Source organism: Hypanus sabinus, chromosome 4, assembly GCF_030144855.1.
Source record: "Hypanus sabinus isolate sHypSab1 chromosome 4, sHypSab1.hap1, whole genome shotgun sequence".
Taxonomy (NCBI): domain Eukaryota; kingdom Metazoa; phylum Chordata; class Chondrichthyes; order Myliobatiformes; family Dasyatidae; genus Hypanus; species Hypanus sabinus.
The window spans coordinates 140,393,787-140,406,694 of NC_082709.1; the positions used below are offsets into that span (position 1 = coordinate 140,393,787).

A 12,908-nucleotide genomic window follows, 5' to 3' on the forward strand; every position below is an offset into this window, starting at 1 on the left:
GTGAACCTTTATTTAACTGACAAAAGTACAAAGAAAAGATTTTTGATAATTTTACTGACCAACTTAATTGTATTTTGTAAATATACACAAATTTAGAATTTGATGGCTGCAACACACTCAACAAAAGTTGGGACAGAGTTAAAATAAGATTGAAAAGTGCACAGAATGTTCAAGTAACACTGGTTTGGAAGATTACACATTAAGCAGGCTAATTGGTAGCAGGTGAGGTATCATGACTGGGTATAAAAATAGCGTCCATCAAAGGCTCAGTCTTTTCAAGCAAGGGTGGGTCGTGGCTCACCCCTTTGTGCCAAAATTTGTGACAGAATTGTTGGTCAGTTCAAAAGGAACATTTCCCAACGCAAGATTGCAGAGAATTTAGGTCTTTTGACATCTACAGTACATAATATTGTGAAAAGATTCAGAGACATCTCAGTGCATAAAGGGCAAGGTCGGAAACCACTGTTGAATGCGTGTGATCTTCGAGCCCTCAGGCGGCACTGCCTAATGTTATGAATCCTGTAACTGGAGAACTTACCAGCAAAGATAGAGAGGTCCGTTGAAGTCTGATGTCACTATTTTCAAACGTTTTATTTATAAAGGGACACAAAAGTAGGGTTAATACATACATTCAGATAATGCACATCGTCAACACTCAATCTAAAACGCGGGTATAGCAATAATCATCATTAAGAAGTGAGCTCTGCTGATGTCTAGGGGTTAATAGATCGTCCGTTGGAAATATAAAAGTCACTCAGAAAGTCTGCAGGCCTCAGCCCTTTGAAAATCGCTGGGTTTCACGTGGGGCGACCGAGAGAGAGAGATTGGGGGAGAAGAGAAAGAACTTGCCGAGTCTTGATGAATCTTCCGTGAAATCAGGGGAGCGTTGGTTTCCTCTCCCCGATGTTAGTTAAAAGCGGTTTTCTGTGATTCCAGCCACAAATTCCAATCCCGGAATCTAACGCACGTGGCTTCTTTCAGAATGGCTTCCCGCTGCTGCGGGAACACTCTCTCGTGTCTTCTTGGTGCGTCTGAGGGGGCTGTCCCCCTGAGACTCTCCTTTATACTTCCTCACGGGGTCGCAGGTGTCAATCAGGTTGGGATGATGCAATCTCTCTCTCAACCAGCCCACCTTGCCCGAGGGCTTTTCACGAGGTCTCCATGAGACAATAGTCGTTGTCGTCTTATTCTGTATCCCAGGTGGGACGTGCAATTTGGCACATTCCTCTCTCTCTCTCACTTCCTGGGTCTACTGACCCCCCCCCCCCCCCCCCCCAAACGGGTGCTCTTGCGATTCTCACAAAGGAGGGGGCTGGGATCATAACACTAAGAAACCGTTATGCTACTGTGACAATTATAGCCACCTGGGCTCGGGAGTACTTCGGAAAACCATTGTCACTTAACACGGTCCATCGCTGCATCCAGAAATGTAACTTGAAACTGTATTACGCAAGGAGGAAGCCAAACATCAACTCTATGCAGAAACGCCGGCGAGTTCTCTGGGCCCAAGCTCATCTCAGATGGACCGAAAGACTGTGGAACCGTGTGCTGTGGTCAGATGAGTCCAATTTCAGCTACTTTTCAGAAAAAACGGGCATCGAGTTCTCTGTGCCAGAGATGAAGACGACCGTCCTGATTGTTATCAGCGAAAGGTGCAAAAGCCAGGATCTGTGATGGTATGGGAGTGCATCAGTGCCCACGGCATGGGTGAGTTGCATGTATGTGAAGGTACTATTGACTCTGAGGCATATATTAGGATTTTAGAGAGACTTATGTTGCCATCAAGGCGGCGTCTCTTCCTGGGACGTCCATGCTTATTTCAGCAGGACAATGCCAGACCACATTCTGCATGGGCTACAACAGTGTGGCTTTGTAGACACAGAATGCGTGTACTTGACTCGCCTGCTGCCAGTCCAGATCTATCTCCTATTGAAAATATATGGCACGTCATGAAGAGGAGAATCAGACAACAGAGACCACGGACTGTTGAGCAGCTGAAGTCTTATATCAAGCAAGAATGGACAAAATTTCCAATTGCAAATCTACTACAATTAGTATCCTCAGTCTCAAAACGATTGAAAAGTGTTATTAAAAGGAAAGGTTATGTAACACAATGGTAAACATGCCTCTGTCCCAACTTTCGTTCAGTGTGTGGCAGCCATCAAATTCTAAATTTGTGTATATTTACAAAATACAATTAAGTTGGTCAGTAAAACTATTGAAAATCTTTTCTTTGTATTTTTGTCAGTTAAATAAAGGTTCACGTGAATTAACATATAACAGATTTTTGTTTTTATTGCATTTGGAAAATATCCCAACTTTTCTGGAAATGGGGTTTGTAGTTTTAATCACTTGATGATTTAACTACGCTGTAGAAGCATTAGTTTCAGCTGAGAATGCTTTGTACTTGCATAGAAGAATGCATGTTTGATAAATCTAATAGATTATGGGAAATCATCAGCAAGATATTATTCAGTGACCCTATGTGACCTTTTAATTTGGTGGCCAGTACATTATAATGGAATCCTGCAGTCTGATTTTCTTTGAATGTAGCTGTTGCCATAGAACTGTATCTTTTAATATACACTGCAAATAATCAGGAGTATTGAAGAGGGAACTATGAAGGATAAACTTGTGCAGTCATTGTGAAATTTTATTTTGTGATTATTCCAGAGAGCAAGTTATAGATTGATGCCAAAAAGCCTTTAAATGTGCTGTCTCCTGAGCCTATTTCAAAGGTATTTGGATTCAGCAGTACGTCTGAAATTAATTTAAATGCTATAATTTCCTATACTTCAAAGTGGTCCTTAAGTTAAATATTAGGTGCTTATATAATGCTTCTAGTCAGAACATTAGCTGATTGAATATCTTGTCTAGATCTGTTATTAATGAGACGGGGAAGTTCACCACCAGATTTTTCCATAAATAGAATATTTCTGAAGAGAGAAGATGTTCTTCAGTGTGGGCTTGGGGGGAAGAATTATATTTGGAAATTATTGCCTACTCCTTATTTCTTCCAAACATTTTCTTGTCTTCTCCACATCCACTCTATCCAGAGCTTTCAATATTTGTTAGGTTTCAATGAGATTTCTCCCCCTCCTCCCCATTTTTCTGAACACAGGCCCAGAGCCGTCAAATACTCCTCATATGTTAACCCTTTCATTCCCGGTATCCTTCTGAACCTCCTCTGGACTCTCCAATGTCAGCACATCCTTTCTTGGGTAACTGCTCACAGTATTCCAAGTGTGGTCTGACCAATGCCTTATAAAGCCTCAGCATTGCATCTGTATTCTGTATTCTAGTCCTCTCAAAATGAATACTTACATTGCATTTGCCTTCCTTACCACTGACTCAGCCTGCAAGTTAATCTTCAGGGAATCTTTCACTCGGATTCCCAAGTCCCTCTGCACTTTATTCATTCTACATTATATTCCATCTGCCACTTCTTTGCCCATTGCCCCAATACAAGCCCTTCTGCAAACACTCTGCTTCCTCAACATTACCATCAATTCCTTCATCCAGGTCATTGACATACAATGTGAAAAGAAGAGGTCCCAACACTGACCCCTGCGGCACATCACTCGTCACTGGCAGCTAACCAGAAAAGGCCCCCTTTATTCCCACTCTGCCTTTTGCCTGTCAGTCACTCTTCTGTGCATTTTCTGTAATACCTTGGGTTCTTGCTTTGTTAAAAAACCTCATGTGCGACACCTTGTCAAAGGCCTTTTAAGAATCGAAATACACAACATACATCAATTCACCTTTGTCTATCTTGCCTGTTATTTCCTCAAAGAATTCCAACAAATTTGTCAGGCAAGATTTCCTCTCTTTAGAAAGTCATGCTGACTTTGGCCTACTTTATCTTATGCCTCCAAGTACCATAAAATCTCATCTTAATAATAAACTCCAGCATCTTTCCAACCACTGAAGGCAGTCTATATGGCTTACAATTCCCTTTCTTCTACCTCCCTCCCTTCTTGAAGAGTGGAATGACATTGGCAATTTTTCAGTCTTCAGGAAGCCCACCCACAATGTCATTTTGCAATTGTGATCACTATTGATTTTTCTAACATGACAATACACAGGGCATTAAGTCTCTTCTGATTTTGTGGGGTAGAGTTTTTAAATTGGCTGCATGTTTTGATGGTTGGGGTTGATTTAAATATAGACCACAGATTATCTTTCTTCGTGTTTGCAGTGTTAATTGGCAGTTTGCACTTTTTAGGGCTAGAATTATCAGATGACCTATTCCTTCCCTTAAATAAGTGTGCACTTTTTAAAGTGAGATGTCTTTCAGCTCAGCATATAATTTTAATATATTTCTGTCTTGTGCTAGCGATATCCTTTGGGTTTAATGATGTAGCTGTGGCAAACCTAGTAAACAAAAGTTGTTTCTGTATCTCCTTTAAGGTAGGTGGTTCATACGGGATGGAGCTTTCACTGGTGTATCCAGTGCTAGTTCATGAAACCTTCACTTACAGCCTAACATTTCAGGAAATCTGGCAAGTTGCCGTCCAGCTGTGTAAGAGACTTGTAGCTCTTATCACAAATTCAAGTAACCTGATTATATGATTGCAGATTGAAGCCATGGTAGATGCTGTTTGAAAAGTGGATTCACATTATATTAACCACTGATTTTTGATTATGTATTGGCTGGAAGTGCAACTGGTTAGAGTGCCTTTATCAGCATTTTAGTATGCATTCTAATAGCCACATTCATTCATTTAGAATAATCTGTAATGATGACATTATTGTGGTGTTTCTAAATCCTGTATCCTTTTTTCTGCTGGCTCTTGGAGAACATGATGTAAGGGTGTATTTTAAAATCAAGTAATCATTTGTTCCTTATTTTCTGCTTAACATAGTATAATGGACAATAAGCTGCAGTTCTTCTTCACTGGGAAGACTAAATTCAGATTGGATTATGAAACACATCTTTTTGGTCTGTAGTTAGACTCTGAACCTGTCCTTTTGTACTACTGTGATATAGCTTGATGGAAGGTTGTGGAGCAGTACCTAATGAATGATTACTTTGTTTTCTTTGACCGATCAATTGTATTCCATTATTCTAGTCATAATCAATTTTGCCTTTTCTATTATTTTGAGACATTTCCTTTGTCATTTACAACTCACCTGGACTCTTACTTGTCCTGTCATCATTCCATTATTTCATTTAATTCCTCTAGCCTTTCACTTTATTGTAGACCTTCTGTTTTATTCATTGCTCCCCTATCCATTTTTTGAAAACATTTATATGTCCAGCAATTTGCATCTTTTTTTTATAATGTCTTTAAGATACCATAAAGATATTGAAGTATTTAATAGGGGTGCTTATCAAAAGAAACAGAAAATTGACAGTGAGCCCCAGGTGAATTAGAGCAGATGACCCTAAACTTGGTCAAAGGGAGATTTTAAACAGCCCAGCAAATATGGGAAGAGCTACAGAAGTGTTGTGATAGAACAGTTCTCTAACAGAAAAGTTAGATGAACAGAGGAGATTTGGTGCCTGTACAACTGGTCCAGGTGCGAGATTGGATCTCTCTGGGCGTGGAGCTGATTTGAAGAGCTTGAGAGCGGCTTTGGGCTGGGTGGCGAAATGTAGGCCTGGATTGAGTCACTAGCTGGTATGGTCTAGGCCTGTAGCCTTTCGCTGCCACTGTGTCCTAGTGTGAGATACCATTTGCTGTTTAGACAATGTAAACGCTAGCCCAGATTGGAGGCAAGAGCCGATTTTTATTCTTTTTATTTATTTATTTATGTATGTATGTATGTATGTATGTTTTTATTTTGCTCGTTCTCTGTGATGGTCACTCCTTTTTCCAAGGTTCAGAACCTTTCCCTATTCAATTGATTGGTCAATTGAAACACCAGCCCAGATAGACTGGAAAGATAGTGTGTTGGCATCTAGGGTGATAGCCAATTTTGCTCACTCTCTGTGATGGTCACTCCTCCCCATAGTACTGAGGCTATGAAGACTGCCCCGGCTCTTGTGCTCTGTGCCTGCTAATATGTTTAACTGATAAGCGAAGCTTTGGGTCGACTGCGGGCTACTCCGTGTTTCGGATCTGAGGACTCAATTTTGGTTCAGAATATTGTTGTTTGCTTCAATTGTTTGCATGATTTGTGTGTTTTTTTTTCTTTCTCGCGCATTGAGTGTTGGTCTTTTTTTTCTTTAATTGAGTTCTTTCTGGTTTATTGCTTTGTGAGCAAGTAACTCAGGGTTGTATAATTTATAAATTTTTTGATGATAAATGCAGTTGAACTTGATACAAAGAGGAAATTCTAGAGCTTTAGCAGTTGAAGGTATAGCTGCTATTGGTGAAGTGGAATGAAATTTGATTGTGTAAGAAGCCACATATAGACATACGCAGGGAGAATGCTGAAGAAGTTACCAAAAAGAAGATGGATGCAACTATAGAAAGATTTGAAATGGTGATGAGGGTTTAAAAATGTATCTGTTGCTTAGGAATGGTATAGATCAGAGAATGCTGGGTGAATGGACTTGTTTTTGAGTTAAGATGTCCTCAGGATATCTAATATACATAGAGAGATGCAGTCCTCCAAGTCCATGCCAACCATCAGCCACCCATTTCCAGGAATCATACATTAATCCAATGTAAGGGGATTTCTTCTATTTTTGTTACTGTGTATGTTAATCAAAATAATGAGAATTGTATTCATTTATTAACCAATTGGGATAGGGGTTATTCTTCTGGTGGGTCTGTTAAGCAAGTAGTGTTGACAGGCATTTGGGGAGTCGGCGCGAGGGGGTGAGAGAGAGAGAGGGCACAATGCTGTAAGCTGGGCGAAGGAATGGATCCTGAGCGGGGGTCCGAGGCCAGGATTTTTGGCGAGGAGAGGCGTGCCGGGGGTGCTTGGTTGATCACTTTGGGTGGTCCTGAGCTACGAGTCGAGGAGGTCTGAGGGGATTGAATGGTGGCTGGAAGACTTTGTTAATTGAGCTCCAATGGTTGTGTATGAAGTGGTTAGGACTTTGATAAGTTTTGGCACCTTTTCTTTATTTTCTTTTCCTTCATATATACTGTATCGTTATTAGTCACTTAGTTCTAGTAAGCTCTATAAAGTGTAATCATTTAATCGCATATGGTGTACTGTCTGTTATTTAGCGGGGTGGGGACATCACACAGCATCCACACAAGCTGATTACCCAGTTTAGCGGGGCAGAAGGCTGCTCCCCCTAGATGGAAGTGAGCTGAGCGAGCCTGAGGTGTGCCAGGGGCTACACCAAATTAAAAAAAAAAATTCCTACATTCTCATCAACTTCTACCTCTTTACCCCAGCCCACCCAGATTCTACCATCTACACATTTGGGGCAGTTTATGGTGCCAGTTAATTTACCAACCCACATGACTTGAGATGCTGTTCCCCACAGATGCTTCCTCTGCTTAAACATTTAAATGCTTTCTTTTTTTTTATTTCATATTTCTGACACATGTAGTTCTTAGATTTTTTTGTTTTTTTTTTGCAGAATCTCCATACGATACAGGCCCTACAGTGGGGTTTTCAAGAGTTGATATAAAACAGGACAAATTCGAAGTCACCATTTTTGACTTAGGCGGAGGGAATAGAATCAGATCTATTTGGAAGAACTATTATGCTGAATCCTTTGGTGTTATTTTTGTTGTGGACTCCAGTGATGTTAATCGGATGGAAGAAGTTAAAAAAACTGTGGCCGAAGTCATAAGGCATCCTCGGATTTCTGGAAAACCTGTGCTTGTGTAAGTGTCGCATCTGAATATAAAACAAAGCCTGCAATGATTATTTCCTCCAATTCTTGGAAAGGTAATAATACACAGTGCGATCGTTAGCAAGAAGCTGAATCACTAGTAACTAGACATCTGGGCTCCTCTGCTTCTACGTACTCAGTTGTAAAATTTCCTACAACACACACAAAATGCTGGTGGAACACAGCAGGCCAGGCAGCATCTATAAGGAGATGGTTAGGATCTTGGTCAGGATCTCGGCCCGAAACATCAACAGTGCTTCTCCTTATAGATGCTGCCTGGTTTGCTGTGTTCCACCAGCATTTTGTGTGTGTTGTTTGAATTTCCAGCATCTGCAGATTTCCTCATGTTTGCTCTGTAAAATTTCCCGTTTAGTTGTAGGGCATGTAAAAAGGAACTACTTGATCTTGAGCTATTATGATCAAGGCATTGGATTTAACATGTCAGTTTAACAAATTCAAACAAAGGAGATAAGCTGCGGCAGAAAGCAAACATTTCAATTATATTGATAGCCAAGTTTTACAGTGTAATTTTTCATATTAACATTTCAGTATTCGTTTCCATATAACGTGTGTTGCAGTAAAATAGCTGACTCATTGTCAAAACATCTTTACAGAGATAATGGAATAAGTTGTATCAGTTATTCTGGTGGAAAGGATAAAACTGAGAATCCACAGCACTTCTGAGTGAACTTCACATGAATGTGGAAGTCATGAACTTCCTGAAAAGCCTGCTTTGATGTTCTGACTACACTCTGACGCAGAATGCCAATTTCGTATAGTTTCCTGGCAGTAACAATGGTAAATTTTGTCAGCAGTATATTTCGCCATTTTAGGCTCGCGGATAGCGTAGTGATTCTGTTGATTCCAGTGAAGAAGAATGTTTCTGAGAGAAACAGTTATGTAGATTATGTGTAATTAATCTGATGAATTCTGTTTAAGTATGTTTTGGTTTTCAAATGCATTAAAATTTGAATTTTTTTAAAAATATTTCTTTGCTAATTTTTAATAGATTTTGTCTGGTACTGAATGTTAATGAATATCGAAGATGTTCACAGTAATTTGATGCCTTTAGGTACTAGGCAGAGTTTGCTATTTATGGCCAGGAAAGTCGTGAGGGCCTATCGATTAGGAATTAGGTTTGTGCCTCATTTCCAGTGCAATTAAGAGCAGTGGAGCTGGAAGTGCAGATGCTCAGGGCGTCTATTACCAGTGCCATATTGTTCATTCATTTATCCTATCTTGTATATGACTGCTACAGTTTCCAGCAGTGTGTGACCCTGGGTATTTTTTGGGCTTTAGTTTACTGCAGAAATCCAGTAGTTCCTTGTAGACTACTTTTCTACCTCTTAATTTAATCTAGCATTTAACTGGTAAAATAATGAGTTAACAGCATGCTAAAAGAATGAAATGTGGTTTGATGAAGGCAAAGTCTTCATTTGGTCAACAAGGTCTGTGAAAAGAACTTGTAATGCAATTGTGACATTATTCATTTTTCATTTACATGTAAACAGCATCAAGTGTCAAATATTTGAAATTATATAAAATTGCTAAGTTAACTCTGGCCATGTGTAGAAAGTAAGGAAAAATCAATACTATAGTTGTGCTGATATTTATCCTGTATAGACCTGAGTTATTAGGAAAGATTGAATAGGTTAGGACTTTATGTGTAAGATTAAGAGGAGATTTGATGGAGGTATACAACATTGACGGGTATAAATAGGGTAAATGCAAGCAGGCTTTTTCCATCAAGGTTGGGAGGGATTACAACTAAAGGTCATGGCTTAAGGGTGAAAGGTGAAAAGCTTAAGGGGAACTTGAGGAAAACTTCATCATTCAGAGGGTTGTGAGAGTGTGGAATGAGCTGCCAGCACAGGTGGTGCATGTAAGCTGGATTTCAGTGTTCTAAGAGAAGTTCAGATAGGTACATTGATGGTAGGAGTACAGAAGGCTATGGTCCCGGTGCAGATCGAAAGAAATTGGTAGCTTAAATGGTTCAGCATGGACTATATGGGCTGTTTCTGTGCTGTATTTTTTCTATGACTCAAGAAATTCAAAGTGGAAAAATTGTCTTTAATATCAGAGTTAAATTCAATCATTCACAATCAATTTTCATCACTACAGCAAGATTTTAAAGGTGCAAGTTGGAAAAATAAATCTGTACTCAATAAAATGTAGGTATTTAATATTTCATTGTATCACTTATAAAGGTTAGCAGAACAGCCACTCTCATAGGTACTGGAGAAGATATTACTCAGTGAATGGAACTCAAAAGTAAAACCAGGAGATCATTTTCCACCATGTGCAAAACAATGGGCAGAGCAATTGCAAATGGTATTTATAATGGTATTGTAAGTGCAAGGGATGCACTTTGAGGGGATTGAAAAGGGTAAGACATACACAATGAATGGTAGGACCCTATGGAGTAGTGAGGCACAAAGGGAACAAACAGAGTACAAGTTCAGTGTTCCCTGAAGTACAGGTTGATATTGGGAAACTTCTACTGATACTGATTCTATATAGGTTTAGGTATAGGTTTAGGGTAAAGGGCTTGGTGAAAGAACGAGATATCAGAAACACCATTCTCCCTGTGGGTGGTTGGAACATGCAACACAGCCAGTGTGGGTAGTCCTCCCACAACTTTTTAGAGGTGTTTATAGACAGGCACTTGAATCACCAAGGCATTGAAAGCAATGCATTAAGTGCTAGTGGATCGGATTTGAATGGATGGATATTCGTTAGTTGGAATGATTGGTCCAAGTTGTTTGGCTCTGTGTCTTAACTAAAGGTAAAATGGTGCCGTTAAGCAGCAACAATATCTTAAGGGAATGATCAGATATTTCCATTTAGGACCACTGCAGCTGAAATCCACAGTCACAGCAATGGGTACTTCATTCACGGTTGCAGATCCCCTTTTGAGAAAACGGAAGAGGGGACGCCGTGCTGGTGTACAGGTATGATTGAAACACTTTAGACTTCCACTTCCGACTATCCTGCTGCCGAATATACATTCTAGAAAATAAATTTGAAGAGCTCAGAGCAAGATTGTTGTACCGGAGGGATGTCAGAGACTGCTGTGTACTCTGCTCTACAGAAATATGGCACACATCTGCAATTTCGGACAGAACACTGCAGTTCAATAGCTTCACCATTCTCTGTAAAGACAGGATAGCTCAGTCCTTTAAAGGCAGAGGAAATGGAGTATGCTTTATGATTAACTCATCATTGTGCACCAGCATGACAGCTTTTTTACAGTCCTTCTCACCTGACCTGGGATAGTTAACAATCAAATGTCATCCACTTTATCTTCCGAAGGCATTTTCCCGACATCATCCTGTTAACAGTGTCCATTCCACCTTGGTTATACATCACATGTGAAGGGGCTGAGTAATTTAATCAGCAGAGATGAAACTGCCCACCTTGATGCCTTCCCTATCATTGTGGGAGATTTAAATCAGACCAGCTTGAGGTCTCCGATTACTACCATCAACATAGGACCTGTGGAACCAGAGGAACCACTCTTATATCACAAACAACACTTATCATACCATCCCACACCCACATTTTGGAAAATCTGATCATTTGGCTTTACTTCTACTCCCAGCGTATAGGCAGAGACTAAACATTGCAGCATTGGTGGTGACAACAAAGAGGGGGTATGGTCGAGGGAGGTGGAGGATTGCTTTGAGTCTTTGGTCTGGACAAGTTCAGGGATTCGTATTCGAATCTGAATGAATAACTTCATTAAGACCTGTGTGGATGAGTGTGTGCTTCGAGAATATACCGGACATACCAAACCAAAAGCTGTTGATGAGCCAGGAGATTTATTGTCCACTTAAGGGATAGAAACATGACTTTCTAGACCTGTGATCCAGAGCCATATCAGAAGTCCAGGTAAAACCTATGGAAGGCTATTTTAAGGGCAGAAAACAATTCAGATTGAGGTTACAGATGGAATTAGATGCACATCAGCTCTGGCAGGGTTTGCAGGCTATTATTTCACCCAAGCCTAACATCATGAATGGCTGTGACGCTTCAGTCCCAGATGAGCTCAATGCCTTTTATTTATGTTTTGCAAGGGAGAATAAAACTTGGCCTGTGTACATCCCTATTGCATCTGGTAACTCTGTGATCTCTGTCTTGGAGGCTGATGTCAGAACATCTTTCAAGAGGGTGAACCTTTACAAGGTGTTAGGCCTTGATGTTGTACCTGATAAGGCTCTGAAAGCCTATTAAAACGAACTGCTGAGAGTTTTCAAGGACATCATCAATCTCGCACTGCTGCAGTGGGAGGTTCCCACTTGCTTCAAAAGAGCGCCAACCATAACAGTGCCCAAGAAGAGCGGGATGAGTTGCCTCAATTACTGTGTAGTGCTTGGAGAGGTTAGTCATGACTAGAATCAGCTCTTGCCTTTGCAGTGGGTACCAACCATTGCTATGTGCCTATTACCACAAAAGGTCTACAGTGGATGCAATCTCACTGCCTTTCCAATCAACCTTGGATCACCTGGGCAATGGTATTACCTACATCAGGCTGTTATTTATTGACTACAGTTCAATGTTTGACACATCATACCCTGATTTCTAATCAACAAGCACCAAAACATGGGCTTCTACTTCCCTCTGCAACTGCATCCTTGGCTTCCTCACTGGGAGTCCATAGGCTGTGTGAATCGAAAATAACATCTTCTCCTTGCTGACAGTCAACACTAACACACTTCAAGGATGCATGGTTAGCCCCACTGCTATATTCTTTCTATGTCCGCAATTGTGTGGCTAGGCACAACTTAAATGCTATCTATAAATTTGCTGATGACACCAACTATTGTTTACAGAATTTCAGATGGTGACAAGGAGGCATACAGGAGTGAAGTAGATCAGCCAATTGAGTGGTAACACAGCAATAACCTTGCATTCAATACCAGTAAGACCAAGGAATTGATTGTGGACTTCAAGAAGGGGAAGTGGGGTGGGGAACACGCACCAGTCCTCAGTGAGGGATCGGAGGTGAAAGTGTGAGCAGTTTCAAGACCCTGCATGTCAATATTGTTGAGGATCCATCCTGGACCCAACATTGATGCCGTTACAAAGAAGGCACAACAGCAGCTATGCTTTGTTAGCAATTTGTAGAGAATTAGTTTGTCACCAAAGACAACTGCAAACT

At 40.5% G+C, this 12,908-nt stretch overlaps 1 protein-coding gene across 3 annotated transcripts in view; it reads left to right on the top strand.

The window, feature by feature from the left end:
• arl13b (ADP-ribosylation factor-like 13b) overlaps positions 1-12,908 on the top strand; it is a 69,120-nt gene that overhangs the window by 11,334 nt on the left and 44,878 nt on the right. For all 3 annotated transcript variants that reach the window (XM_059968207.1, XM_059968208.1, XM_059968209.1), the window contains one exon: positions 7,490-7,739. In XM_059968207.1, the coding sequence (XP_059824190.1) occupies positions 7,490-7,739 (250 nt within the window). The remainder of the gene's footprint in view (positions 1-7,489; positions 7,740-12,908) is intronic.